This window comes from Tympanuchus pallidicinctus, unplaced genomic scaffold (genome assembly GCF_026119805.1).
Source record: "Tympanuchus pallidicinctus isolate F22 unplaced genomic scaffold, pur_lepc_1.0 scaffold20, whole genome shotgun sequence".
Classification (NCBI taxonomy): Eukaryota; Metazoa; Chordata; class Aves; order Galliformes; family Phasianidae; genus Tympanuchus; species Tympanuchus pallidicinctus.
In genome coordinates this window covers 4840342-4854604 of record NW_026294722.1, presented here as the reverse complement: position 1 = coordinate 4854604, position 14263 = coordinate 4840342, and the positions used below count along the sequence as shown (strand labels likewise).

Sequence of the window (14263 nt, the reverse complement as noted above, 5' to 3'; positions counted from 1 at the left end):
CACATTTACTTACGTGCACGTAACATATCATGACACCTACATGAAAAATCAAATCCCAGTTTAGTAAGACGCAAGAAGAGTGTCAGAGCTCAGTCCTTCCATCTCACCTTGAGCATGGAGCACTAAAACAGTCTAAAAACAAAACTACTTAGAACAAATGACGCAGATTTGCAATAAGCAGGAGAGCAGGAACCTCACTGTGACAGGCTCCAGCTGCCAGCAGAACACACGAGGCTCCTTTCATCACAGAGTACTACACAGCTTGGAGGGAAGGCCATCACTTAGCTTCTTTGTCTTCATCATCTTCTCCCCATTGGAATTTCCAGATGTTTTAATGCATGCAGGCATCACCTTCCTGGTCGCTTTCTTAAACACTCCAACCCCAGCTCACAGAATGCATTTCATCCATTTGCTTCCAACAAAAAAAGAAACACTATACTGCTCTCAATTGAAGAGATCAGCCAGACCCTAAGACCCTACACTGTGCTCCAGGAGTCACAGCAAACACAGGGGGGCAGCTGCACTCTATTTTGAGCCACCAAACATGTCTGTATTTCCCTCCCATTAGAAGGCCTGTGGATGCAAAAGTATTCGGAAGCACAGCTGAGCTATTCTATGCTTCAGCGGTGTGGGGCTGGAAGAGAACATATAGGATGTCATAGGAATAGTCCTCAGATCAATACTGGGACCAGCTGTATGCAATGAAGCCAGTGCAATGCTGCAAAGCTGGACAACAAAGCTGGACATCCCACTGTCTGCTAAGTCCACAACTGGAAGTGCAGAATTCGGGTTAGACGAGCCGACAGCTCAGCTCTGACACACATCATGTATACTTACAGCTGCTCCAGGGAGTGCAGCCTATGGAAGGCATGTTGCTGGATGCTCTGAATTTCATTTTTATAAAGGTAGCTTTGAAAAGGAGAGAGAGAAATGCATCAGAATAACCACACAGCAGCCGTATTTGAAAAGACACAGGAAACAGCTATGAACCTTAATCCAAAGCAGAGCTTTCTGACTGAATTCAAGGGCAATATTTTACAGTTACAACACTGACATCCAGAAATTCTGAGTGCACAAAGCACACCCTTCACTCGAGAACTTTAGAAGTGAGCTTTTCAATTTCAAAGAAATTAAGAGATTACTGAGCTATCCACTCACAGGTACTTCAGGTTCTCCAGATCTTCAAAGGATCTTCTCACGATATGCTTTATCTGATTATTGTTCAGCAGCCTGTTCAGAGCAAGAAACAAAAATACAGCTGGTGAAATCACAGCATTTGTATTGCTGGCTGGCCACAGAAATCCTTAATGCATAGAATTTAAGATTTAAAAGGGTTTATTAGGCCACAGCTGGGATGTTCACAGCAGATAACTCAAAAACATCTCTTGCCCAGAGTCGCCATGTGCTTCTAATATATACAGCACTCAAAGGTGTTTCCCTACCTTTCACCACGGTGGTCTTCACCCAGAAGTCCCAATTTAGACTAGAAAAAGGATGAGGGGAAGGGAGACAGACAGCTGGAAGCAGAGGGGAGGTCCAAATTCAATCGTTGCTGCTGTTTCTGTACAACTGCACAGGTTTTTGGAATGCAAGGTTGTGTGAGGAGAGCCAGGTTTTAACTGTACGAAAGCAGTTCAGAGTGCCACTGCACGGGTTATAAGAGTTGTTAAATGGAAAGGCATTGGTTTAAATCCCTTTTGTATACAAATTGGTACGTATGAAAAATAAATAAATACTACAGATCCTGTATCTGCTGCTGTGCACAAACAGCCTCTTTCAATCTAGAGAGCCTTGCGCCAGATTTTAATACAAGATCTATGAACAGCATCGTGTTGGCAGGCATCTCTGGTTTTTATGTGCAGTTGCCATGACTGTGGATGCAAATGAATGCCAGCCACCAGAAAGGCAATTCACCCTTGTAACCACCACAGCGGCGGTGACCACACAGCTGAATGCTACAGAAACTCTTTATGCAACCACTGCCAAGCCAAACACCACAAAAACCTCAATAGATAACTTAAAAATAGCTCTTTAATGGGCAGGATTTAACTGTACACCGTGGCTGCCTAACTGCACCACTCCTTTGGGTCTTTCCCCACAGTATCAGATCCAGCAAAACTTACTGTGGCCACTGGTGGGTGTCATAGCCTGATGGCTCAGAGTAAAGGCTTCACCTTAGTTTTGAAGTTCCTAACTGGAGATGTGGACAAAAAGGAGAGTTGCAACTTCATATTGCAAAGATTTGTTTTTCTGTGTTGAAGGAAAACTGCTATTCCCTCTGTAAGCTGCCAGACCTTACAATATCAAGTTAAATTCAATGTAAGAACGGTTCAGACTGTTCATGGAGCTTATTTTCCAAGTTGTTTCTCTTCCTTTTTTGGGGATAAATGTGCCCTTCAGAAGCAATTTGGCACCTGACAACACAAGAGAAGACAGCTCTGTCATTTCCCAGCAGGAAAGCCCAATTTTTTGCTCCTATTTGATGGAGAAATGAGGGTAGAAAGCACATCAGACAGCCTCTGGTACTATGAGCAAAGGCTCCTTCCTGGGAGCAAGGGTTTGTATAGGTATATAGGTAAAGGGAGGAGAGAAGAAACGGAGTGAGGAGAAATGGAAAAAAGCACGTTGGTAAAGAAAATACAATCAGATGCCCCAGGGATGCAAGATCTCAGAAGCACAGATGTGTTATGGCAGCTTCACAAGTTGCCTTCAGCCACTTGAGCCGCACCAACCCTCCACCAGCTTGTTTTCAGGTGGGGAGTTGCATGAGAGGTCCCAAAAGCACATGTGGTACTTGAGTGTAAGCCCCCCCTAATCGTTTGGAAGTCAAAGCAGTAAGGTTTTGAAAGAATACCTCACGGTGGTCTCTCAATGAGTTATTTAGCCATCCCAAACTTCAGTGCCACTGCCAAACTGCACATAGTCAGCATTGTGGATAAGCAACCAGAAGAGGTTAAGGCAGAGACATGCTGGAAAGTTTCTGCACAGCTGGAAGCAATGGCTCTGTACACATGGTTGAGGCTACATGACCCAATTTTGCTCATAAGGATGCAAAAATGATGTCAAGCTCTTGGAACATGCTATCATGCTTTGACAGCCAAATATGCTGTGTGGAAATACAGTCCCTGAAAAACAACCCAAAGGTTTATTTGTTAATTGAACACCCAAGGATTGGAAATAACTGCTCAAGAACAGCACAGGAGAGAGCTTTTGTCCATTTACCTATGGGACAAAGACAACACAGGCACCAACTGCACACGCTCCTTCCCTTGCTCTCTCAGCATGCTTTCATCTGCAGCCAGACAAGAAAGAAGGCAGCTTGTTCCCTGCTATCTGATCCTTGGCCACACTTCTGAGGATGCTGGATGGGCTGATAAGCAGGTGCCAGCTCCAATGTCATTCCCACCTGTCTCCTACCATACAACCAACACTCATTTCACAGGGAACAGGAGGACTGCCAGCACCAGACCCTGTGGACAGACACACTGACAGCCTTGGTTATCCCATTGTCCACCACGGCCTGAGCTCCTTGGCCAACCTTTTAACACAGAGAGCTTAGACCTGGATTGAAAGCTATAGATTTAATTGCAACACGTTGGCCCGTTGAATTTTGGTGCTGTTGAAAAACATTGATCAAACCCCTTTTGTTGTCTCAGCAATAGGACAGTGATCTGAGCCAAATGAGAGCAACTCTGGGAGTTCAAATAGCACACGCTATGCCGACCTCTTATCTCATCGTCTGATACTCAAAAGAATTATTCACTGCCTGATTAAAGGTTAACGAGTGTATGGAAGAAGCAATCTCTGCTTCCTGTCTCAGGACTCCCTATTGTAGTAGGATATGTCCTGGAATACACTCAAAACTGATATAATTTATGAAGGCTATCACGCTGCATATATTCCAAAGAGCTGCTTCCAGGGAAATCCATGGACAAGACAGCACATCTGGAACCCAGGAAGACTTCAGATGGCCCGTGGACAGCTGTCTGTTCCTGGACTCCTGTGCACTTCACTCAGGCAAAGAAGCGTGCAAAATCCTGGCCATGATTTGCATGAGCTGGATATTGATCCCAGCTGCAATCATAGCAAAACGCCCAAATTCCTGGTAACGTTACGGAGAATTGAAAGCAAAGTCCTGCTACTAACCAGATCTGCTGGGAATAAATGCTCTGGCAGACAGAAGCTGGAAAGATCATTATAGATGCATGTCTGAAGCGTACCCTGCAGCAAAATAAGCTAAATCAAAGGTATCAGAAGTACATTTCCTGGAGCTTACCAAGACAGCCAAATGATGCGCATTCCCCTCCATGACAGCTGGTGAATTTGGTTCAGAATGAATAGATGTACTCAGTCATGCAGGTTTTATTCCTGAAAATTCTTCTGGGAGGCTTGTGATACACAAGCACCATGAGATCTGGCCTGTATTCACTACGGGAACATTTCACATTGAGTTTCCTTTAGGTTCTATGTTCTGTCTGTCCCTCCCTCTCCCTTCCCCACCCCATCTCCAGGTTGCCAAGCACAGGCTTAAGTTGCATTCAGTGAGTCATTTTTCTATTTTGAAGCATGTGTTAAATGATGTGACAGTACAGAATTCAGCCTCAGAACATCTACTCTTTCCTCTTTTCATTTGACAAACCACATGCTGCAGTCATCGTGACACAACAGCTACTTTTTTCCTCCCACCATTAATAGAAATCATCGTGTACTGTATTTTTAAAGGGGGAGAAAAAGCTAGCTTAACACTGAGCCACACATTCTCCCTTGTTGACGGAATGATCTGGAATAGCCATTTCCCATATTTGAGAATGAAACTTTTATTCCAAGATTCAGCAGCTCTGACACGCGGGCTGCTCACAGGGATTTGTGTTCTCAGGGGAGCCTCAGGTTGGATATTAGGAACAACTCCTTTGAAAGAGCAGTGATGCAGTGGCACAGCTGCCTAGGGGGAGGTAGGGGGGTCACCATCCCTGGAGGTGTTCCAGAGCTGTGGCAATATGGCACTGAGGGAGGTATGGCACTGAGCAGGCACAGAGGGGTGGGCTGGGGATCTTGGAGCTTTTTTCCAACCTTAACGGTTCTATGAGGCACCAGAAGATCCCAAACAGCACCATCAGTTACTCCCTTACTCCCTCCAGTGCATTTCACAAGCAGCATCTGAAGGAGAGTTGCAGAGCTCACCAGAACGCCTTTTGCTCTCACGTGATGCTTCCTAAGTAGTCTGAGCACTGATGGAGCTGTGGGTGTCCCTGTTACTGAGGGGGAGTTGGACCAGAGGGCCTTGAAAGGTACCTTCCAACTCAAACCACTGTGTGTCTTTAAGAAGCAGAAGGAAGGGATGAGAAAGCCTTACAGCTCCAAGAATTTGGGCCCCAAATAATTCCCCCAGCGCACACAATGCTGCAGACAGCTGACAAGTGAGCTCTCAGCAGGGCAGGATGTCAGATAACTGCTTGTTACCTGTGCTGCTCCATCACGAGTCCCCTGCCAGAAGCATGTAATCACTGCAGCTCCTCCATATACAAACTGCTTTTAATTTTAAAGTAGTGTTCTGTAATTTATCAAACCTCCTGCATCAGGGAGAGGAAGGCAGAGAGCCAGGGGAAGGTCTGAACTTTACCCAGGATGTTTAAAAAGCCCCATGGGCACTCAGGACAGGCTCCTCTTCTGTCAGCTCACCTCCTTGCTCCAGTGCAAGGCACAAAGGTTTCCTAATCAGGGTGGTTTACAAACTGTCAAACTTGAATATTCACAGCCATCCTGCCCGGATGGAGACACAAAACAGAAAATGCACCCAACTGTACTGCCCTTCCTCTGCCAGGTCAGAGTGCTGCAGGAAAAGGCTCTTTCAAAAGCCTTATTTTCGGTTAAGGCACATTTAGTTCTGAGAATCCCATGGCAGACAGCTGTGGTCTGAGAGCTCCCACAGATGGAACCTGAGCTCCTCTGTCCTCTAAGTCACGCGCTTCAAGTATTCTGGCCAAATTTACCCAGCACATCTCTTTGGGACCTTTAAAAACTTATCACTTGAAAACCTATATAAATCCTGAGGCAAAAGGTTACCATGTAGGAAACAACAGCAAATTCTTCAGCTCTTGTCAGTTTTGATGTGGGAATTAGACAGACCAGAGTTCCTCAAGAGAACCTTGCATTAGGAGCACAGGGTCTGACTGCCTCTTCCTGTTAACACTCACAAATGGGGAACTCAGTAACCTCTGAGTGTGACAATAACTGATCTTCCCAATTTGCTGACCAAAGCAGGAAACAAACCGGAGCACAGGAGCTGCTATCTAAATGGTAAGGTTTCATTTATAAAAACAGCTGATATTCAGAACTGAAATATTAAAATGCCATACTTTGTGAGAGCAGTGTTTTTCAGCTAGCCCAGTATTCTAGCTCTGGTAAGAGCTGTAAGACACTATTCAGAGAAAGCATGAGAGCCTGTCCACCATCTGCACAAAACACATCCTTCCTATTGCCCAAGCATCCATCACCATGAGATTAGGGTCGTGGGGGGTTGAGAGGAAGGTACATTCAATCCTCTTTCCTTTTGCATCTGCTCATGGAAGTCTTGCCCTTGAGGTCCCTATCCAGTTGCACGTGGAGGCAGAAAGCCAAGAGACACCACTTGGAAGAGCTGGTTTTCTTGAATCAGGAGAGCTTCAGTGCTGGAGGAGCAGGATGGAAAATCACCATGCCTCAGAAGAACTTTGTGATAAGGTAAAGCCTTCCAAACTCCGGCCCTATATTTTGAGCTCAGATGAGGTAAGAAATATGGTCATCTTCAGTTAGAGAAATACATCAATATTAATTTTCTGGATCTTTCTTATTATTTTTGGTCATTACCAAAAATCATTCGGTACCACACAGTGCTGTCTGAGATACTAATGAGGGCTGTTCCTGTACTCTGGCCAAGCAGAGTTCTGGAAATCACATTTTCCACCAGTCTACAAGTTGAGCTCCTCCCCTGTGAGCAGGGGCACAGGCATCCTGCAGCCACACCACAGGGTTTGGCCAGTCAATCCCCAGCATGCAGTGAAACAAACTTTAGCAAGCACCGATTTTTAAAACACAGCAATTAAACAAGTCTCCGTGACAGAGCACTCCTGTAGTCTTACCCTTTCTACAGCTTCTTACAGCTGTCTGAACTTACAGCCCAGGTATTCCTTCTTTCAGCACTGCCATCTCTACTGGAGCAGGTTCAAATCTCCCATAGTCAGAAAAAAACAAGTATGGACATTTATTTTTTTTTTGCTGTTTACAACCACAGACATTTGAAGCCAGGAAATACAAACATGTCTGCCATGCAGTGCACAAGTCCTAAACTAGCTGGTCGCCTCACAGAGAGGCTCAAGCTCAAACCTAGCAATCTCATAGCTGTTAGCGCCATGCTACAGCTCGAATAATCAGATCTGAGCCTTGACAGGCCAATTACATTCAGCACAGTTCTGTTTCTAATTTGGGAGCTGGTTTGGATTCAGCTCCTTGGCTACACAATGCAGATGTACTCATATCTATCTTCAAACCCTTAGCCTCATGGCAGCAAGAAGCAGCAAAGGCTCCTGTTACTTCCTCTGATCGGAGTGAGAAACTTGTCAGTAAAGCAGTACATCACAGTGGTGTCAGCATGCCTGCTCTGGCTGAGATGCAGAACCAAAGGAACTGCCTTACGCTCTCATCCCTGTCTGCAATAAGGTAGGTGCTAGCATTTATTTTAAGGCAAAGCACAGCGACAGTCTGGCATTTGGAAGGATGCAGTCTCACTTCAGTACCATCACGCAGAGCAGCTGATGTGGTTTATGCATTTGAAGCACTGTGAAAACGAAGCAGCTCTTAATGCATCCCTCTATCATTTTGACCCCAGGCCATAACTCTTTTTACGGGCTACTCTAAAGCTACACTTCTTCAGGCAGTAGAGCATGCATCAGGAATCATTCCTTTTAAAAGACAGGGTTAATTACCACAATGTAAGTTACTAGATGGCACATTTGATTCAAAAGGGTAATTCACACAATGCAGGGTAGAGCAGAGATGATCGTGACACATTAGTTGGATACGTACAATTTGGCTGAAATAAGTAAGTAAAACCTAGGCCATCTTTAAGCCCTTAAGGCAGCTAGTGCTAACATCAGTCATAAAGAAAAAACCTCACGGCAGGATCACCAAGAGGGACTTACAGTGTGTTGAGGTTCTTCAGCCTCCTGAGGGCCCCAGGTTGTATCTCCCTGATGTGGTTGAAACGTAAATCTCTGGAAGAAGAAAACACAATCAGTGCATTCGTAACAGAACTGAGCCAGCAGAAATCAACATCAAAGGGAAGAAGTTTCCTGGGAGAGTCTGTGCCATGCCCACAGCAATGGGAGCAGAGGTGACGACTGCAGGCAGGAGGGAGAGCAATGTGGATGATGGCTGTGGGCTACCATTACCTGCAAAGTCAGCCATCAGCCTGCACAGCCCTACACCTACAACATTTATTTTCATCCCGTTGAAAACTAAAGGCTGAAAGGACTCCAGTGCTTGTTTCCATGAATTGCAGCCAAGTTCTGCTACTTATCACCCCAAGTTCACGTACAACGATACGTGCTGAATTGCAGAGGAATGCACATCACCATGTGGAGCCACTTTTTAGGACCCCAACAAAATGATCTTTGTCCTAAAATGGTTAAACGTGATCCAATAACCTCACATAATAAGCATTTCACATTTTTCTTCACAGTGCTCCAAGACTTCGAACAGCTTATCGCTGCCTGCGTTTCAAATCTGTGCCAACTTCAATTAGAATTAGTGGAGTCCAGGGGATTCTGGCAAATTTCAAGGGCTGTCCATGTAACCGCATTGATTTGGAACCCTAAAACATGTTTTTTTTTTGATTGCTAATGAGATAATAAAATAAGAGCTAAGTGGGTTAACCCACTTAAGCAAGTAGAAACGTTTCGATAGGGAATGCGCATGGATTGGGCTCCTTGCATGCTCCAGCACATTATAGCAAATTGCAAAAGACTGACAAACACTTCTTGCTGTTAGTTTCTACCCAAAGCACCTTTTTTTTTTGTTTTTGCTGCCTCGACTATCACATTTAGAGAACACACAGCTATTTCTCCCTCTAAAACAGCCTTTTAAGGACACTTATTTTAAGTGAATGAATGCTCTGAAATGCCATCGGGCTGTTGGTGAGCTACAGAGCATCTGAAGTCATATTTTAAAGCAAGAATTCCATGCTTCATTCCTAAAAGCTCAACAATTATTTTTACAATGGGCTTCAACCAGAATTGAGGCCGTTATAAAATTAAGATTAGGAAGAGACAAGTAGCTCTGCAAGTAGCTGGAAACCAACTCAGTGAGCATCCAAAGTATTCAAGAGGAAGACGCACAGCAAATAAGGCTGATTTTAACTGAAGACATAACGTTTCTTAATTTCACATCTTACAAAATAAAAAGGTTATTTTATGCTAAAAAAATCCCACTAAGCTTTCTTACATTTTAGGCAGAAAACGCACAGTACTTTTGTCTAACTCAAGTTAAACTGAAATATCAGATCTGTCTTGTTATCTCCCTTTTAGCACTGAATGGGTAGAATATGGGACAGTGGAAGATGTCTCCTCTGTTGTCTTTTCCCCTTTCTGTAACTCTGCAGCTCCAAACAAAGCAACGAGAGAACTGGTTTAGAAAAAGTCCTGCCCTTTCCCAGAAATTAACCTTGGCTCATCTGCAGTGTTTTCCTCCAGCCATTGCCTTTGCCTGAAGCTCAGCTGGTGAAAGAACACCATGTAGGGCTGCACCAGGAAATTCCTGGCTTGCACAGTGATTGAGAGCACTCCCTGCGGAGTTCAGTCCTTTGTACACAGAAACTCTTGTTTCTCCCTATTCCCAGGGTGCTTACTTTGGGAGCTTCATATTTCTTTTAACAAACAAGTGTGCTTTCACAGGGACCCACAGCACAGCTGTTTTGTGCCAGCCCGTCCCAGCTGCTGCATACGTGGGCAGCTGGGCTCCCTCACTCCCACTTGCATCCCTCTACCTTGGAATGTGCAAAACCTAAAGGGGGAGGTGGAATTCCCTTCTGATTTAACAATCCTTCCTACTTTCAAGGCTGGGAGTCTGGATCTGCATTGAAGATCGCACATCCTTCACGCATTCATAGCCTGGGGTCAGCACTGATCAATTCGGAGTGGCTCTACAGAACACCTCCCCAAATCCTCATGTCAAAGCACCACTGCCAGGATGCCAGGCTGGGCAATGTGGATAACCTCAGGCTTGTTATTATTGAAGTAATTTACCTTTCCCTGCTCCAGGAGGCTCAGCCCCATCCCTGAAGCATATCAAGAATGAGAGAATTTGCAAGCAGACTGGGAGATGCAGGTATTCATAGAATGACACTCAAATCCTTCTGATCCTCTCAGCTGTTATCATTGTGTTAACTAATTAACAGCCTATAAAGCAATCAACAGCTTTTACAACAATCTCCCATTTCTGCATAATCTATTTAGCCTTTTAGTGAATCACATATTACCATCTTAGCTAACCAGATAATTAGCTACAAGAGGTATTTTACTGTAGTTCTGGGGAAATTTGTGTTTTTGCTTCATTGAACTATCTTTTGCATTCCTAATGCTGTGCCACAGCAATCACTGCTTAACACAGAGGGGTCGTGGTAAGTGGCAGCCACTCAACCATCACCAATGACACAGAGCAAAGGTCGCCTTACAAACAGGGTTAAGACACTGAGGTTCCATCCAGCTTTTCCTGGAGAACAGACAGCGTGAAAGACATCCTAAACATGATTTTAAGTCAAGTATCCCCCCCTTATGAGAAGAGCCAGAACACTTGTCAGAAGAATGCTTGCTTATGTATTAACCACAGAGCACAGCAGTCAGCTCTGCAGGTTCTCCCATCTTGCCAAACAGCCCTGGCAGGGAGAACAGCCTTGCTGTGATGGGAATGAAGCCTTCCAGACTCGCTGTCATCAGCTACCCAACTCGGAACGTCTTTCTCATACACGAACCCCCAAATGGCTTTAATAAATGACAGCCTTCATCTCTAAATCCCTACAAGGAGAACCGAGCAGCAAGGGAGAGAAGGAGACCATGGGGGGACTCCAAGTTTCTGCTATTTTGGTTTGTACCAGTTTAAGACATTGAGATATTGACTGTGCAAGGAGTGAAAATACGTGCAGCATGGAAACAGTGACAGAGAAGATACTAGGATCATGGACGAAACACAAAAGAGCACATAAATGCAGAGAGCCCCACGCTGCAGAACAGACCATACAGTGCTTATGCACTGAAGTCAGAGCAGTGGGCACACCAGATTCTAATTAAGAACTTACTGAAATCAGATTTAGAAATTTCAGCACCCACAATATTTAAGGACTCCCTCTTTGTCAGCTGGGTCAAGAACCAGTCAGTAATTCAGTACTCAGCCTACCACGCTGTTCTGAGTGTATGCAAGCTAGCACACACAGAACTGGTTCCAGGCAGTGGTTTTGGGTGGCTTCTGAAGGCAGTGAAAAGTTGTCTGCTGATACATCCCCTCCTACCATTCAGCACCCCTCCAGCTCTCACCAGTACAGGAGGTGCAGCAAACACTTCCAACTCAAGTGCACGCATCCAGGTTGGAAGATTTGCACAGCAAACAGCTGACCTCATCATCTCAGATAATTCAAACTATTATGTATTAACAGCTGGCCTGGAGATTAAGGTCTGATCCTAATCAAACAAGCTAGATCTATTCTTGGATATTCATGTCAGCGCAGAGCAGGACACTCTTAACATGATGCATGTTTCCTTTGCACTGTCTATTTGAAATATTGCCCTCATCAAATAAAGACAGCTTGCTCTCTTCCTGAACTGTATTCTCACCCTGATCCAGAAGCAGTAAAAGAAAATTTCAGAGTGTGGAAATATACATACCTTCTTCAGAGTGCAGTAGTACTATGTCAGCTTAAATGAAATGCTATAGCATTCTTCAATCCAAAGTCTCTCGTAGCATCAGTACCAGCTTTTTAGCTCCTGAGGAGCACAAACATCAAACGCAGAATACAAAGACACTCCTTCACTGAAAAATACAGACTGCTCCCATCCAATACTGCAGCCCACCCTGAGGAAGCTGCGTTTGAGTGCACAGCAAAAACTCCTGGGGATGGGAAGAAGGATGTGGTGAAGCCAAGGGAATCAGGGAAAGCACAGATACTCAGGTAAGAGCCAGATGATGGCATGACTGATCAGTGAGTTCTAAACACCTGAGGTAACTACGACCCTGAGAGTTAGAGTGGCTTCAGCAAAAATGCTGCAGTGCTTCTAGGAAGGAAAAAAGTCTTTAAAGACCTTCCTTCCGATGAAGTGACTGCTATGAATTGGACACACAGAAAGCTTAGGTCACCTCAAAAAGGTTTAATGGGAATTAAATACTACAGCAGAAGTAGCCAGCAAGAGATCACACCTGGAACAAGCAGAATGTGTGGGTGTGCATTTAATGACTGCACATAAGACCATCACACACAGAGGAAATGAGCAATCCCCTTCTTCATCCCAAAGACTGAATGGACATCACAGAGGGAGCAGCATTTCCAAGAACTCTTTTTCTCAGTGAACCTTCCCCACACAAACGTGTGTTGTTCTCTCTCACAGTTATGCTCCTTAATACACCGAGGGCTGCACCCTGCCACGGCACAGCCCTCCCTGCTGCTGTGCAAGAGAAGAAACAAGCAGTCACCAGCCACACAGAACATACAGCGACGACAGGAAAAGAAACTCGTCAAGCTGGCCGTGTTCACAGTGCCCAATTAGCAACCAGGTCTGTGAGCAACTGGGTCACCTCCGGCTCATGCCAGCAATGCATTCAGATGCCAAATACCGCGTCATCTTTGCTGGTGCCCTCAGCTATGCTTCTCTGGAAGCGTTCATTCATTATGTGCTATGCATAATGCAAAAAGGAGAATAACCCACGGATAATTGGATTGCAATCCATTAGCTGCCAGCCAGAGGGGAACTTCTTTCCATAGATTTCTTCTACTCATGCCCATGCATTTCAAAGTTTATTGTTTTAAATGTCACTCTGTAGAACAAACGGCTTTGAAGGTTAAAGACTTATTGAAATTTTCGGAGTGTATGTTTCACAGCTGTTCCCCTCTTTGGGCTGCTGGCTAAACAAACGGCGTGAATCCCAGCAGTAACCAGCAGATCACATCTGGAGAATCGTGTTCCAGTTGAACAACAGCAGCCAAAATACGCTTGCAGTTAAAACATCGTGAATTTTTACAGCTTATCTGTACACGTGTAGCCATTCTTGCCGTCCTACTCTTTGCTCAGGATAGAACCAACAGGCATCGTTACCGAAGACAAACAGCCTGTTGCTAAAATCAGACACTGGGCCAGGTCCTCGGCTGCACCCAGCTGGGACTCCGAAGGGAGGAGCGAAATGGCGACCAAAGAGGAGCCAGTAACAGCTCATCAATCCCAGAGCTGGGCCCATGCCAACCCCAGCATCGCTCCGAGAGGGCCACGGGCTGCTCCAAGGGCCGCCAGCTGGCGAGAACCCCTGGGGGCCATTTGCCAGCAGGGCTGGTCGAGGCACAGCGTGTGCTGGCGAGGAGACTTCCCTGCTCCACTAGGAGCACTGCAGAGAGGGTGGCACGGAGTCACGGAAGTCAGAAAGTCTCCAACTGCAACTACAAAGCAACGCTCATCTGGAAGCCGCAGCTGCTCTGCAAGGGAACAGAGCTGGAGCCTCTGATCGGGGTTTGAATCCATAGTTACAGCCTTGGTCCTATTCATACCAATGGGCAAATGTGGAAAATATCACGATCCCACATTTTTGACTCGGAATGGCTCCACGATCAGACCATTCTTGCTATACGCTCCCAGTGTTCAAACTGAGAACGAACAGTTCTCCTCCCAGCAGAAAAATGAACATACCAAAAAGCTGGAGCAGTCGGGGGCTTGGTTAAGGAGCATTCTTTAATCCTTCACAATTAAAAAAGTGTAATTATTCAAATGCTATTTATAACAGATACAATGGGATGCTTGCTGGCAAATGCATTTACATACATTAAATCCTAAGACAGCCAGAAAGTCAGTGTCTTCGCTTGCTGCACATCATACAGAGGCATGCAATCTGCTAACAGCTCGTATCACTCTCTATAGGGATCACTAATTGTCAGTATGGGTTTTACTTACAATTATTCTCTTCTGATTGTCTGCATACACCAGGTAAATCTCACTCAGCAATACTAGCCCATATAGACAGTAGTCTCATATTGTAACAA

General features: G+C 45.1%; 1 protein-coding gene across 2 annotated transcripts in view; it reads right to left on the bottom strand.

The window, feature by feature from the left end:
* LOC128080887 (peroxidasin homolog) overlaps positions 1-14263 on the bottom strand; it is a 44980-nt gene that overhangs the window by 25246 nt on the left and 5471 nt on the right. The window contains exons 2-4 of one of the 2 annotated variants that reach the window (XM_052683659.1): positions 8178-8249; positions 1159-1230; positions 838-909 (exon numbers count right to left, since the gene is read on the bottom strand). In XM_052683659.1, coding sequence (XP_052539619.1) covers positions 838-909; positions 1159-1230; positions 8178-8249 — 216 coding nt within the window. Of the gene's footprint in view, positions 1-837; positions 910-1158; positions 1231-4276; positions 4448-8177; positions 8250-14263 lie in introns of those variants that run through there. The other variant, XM_052683660.1, reaches the window with a different exon arrangement.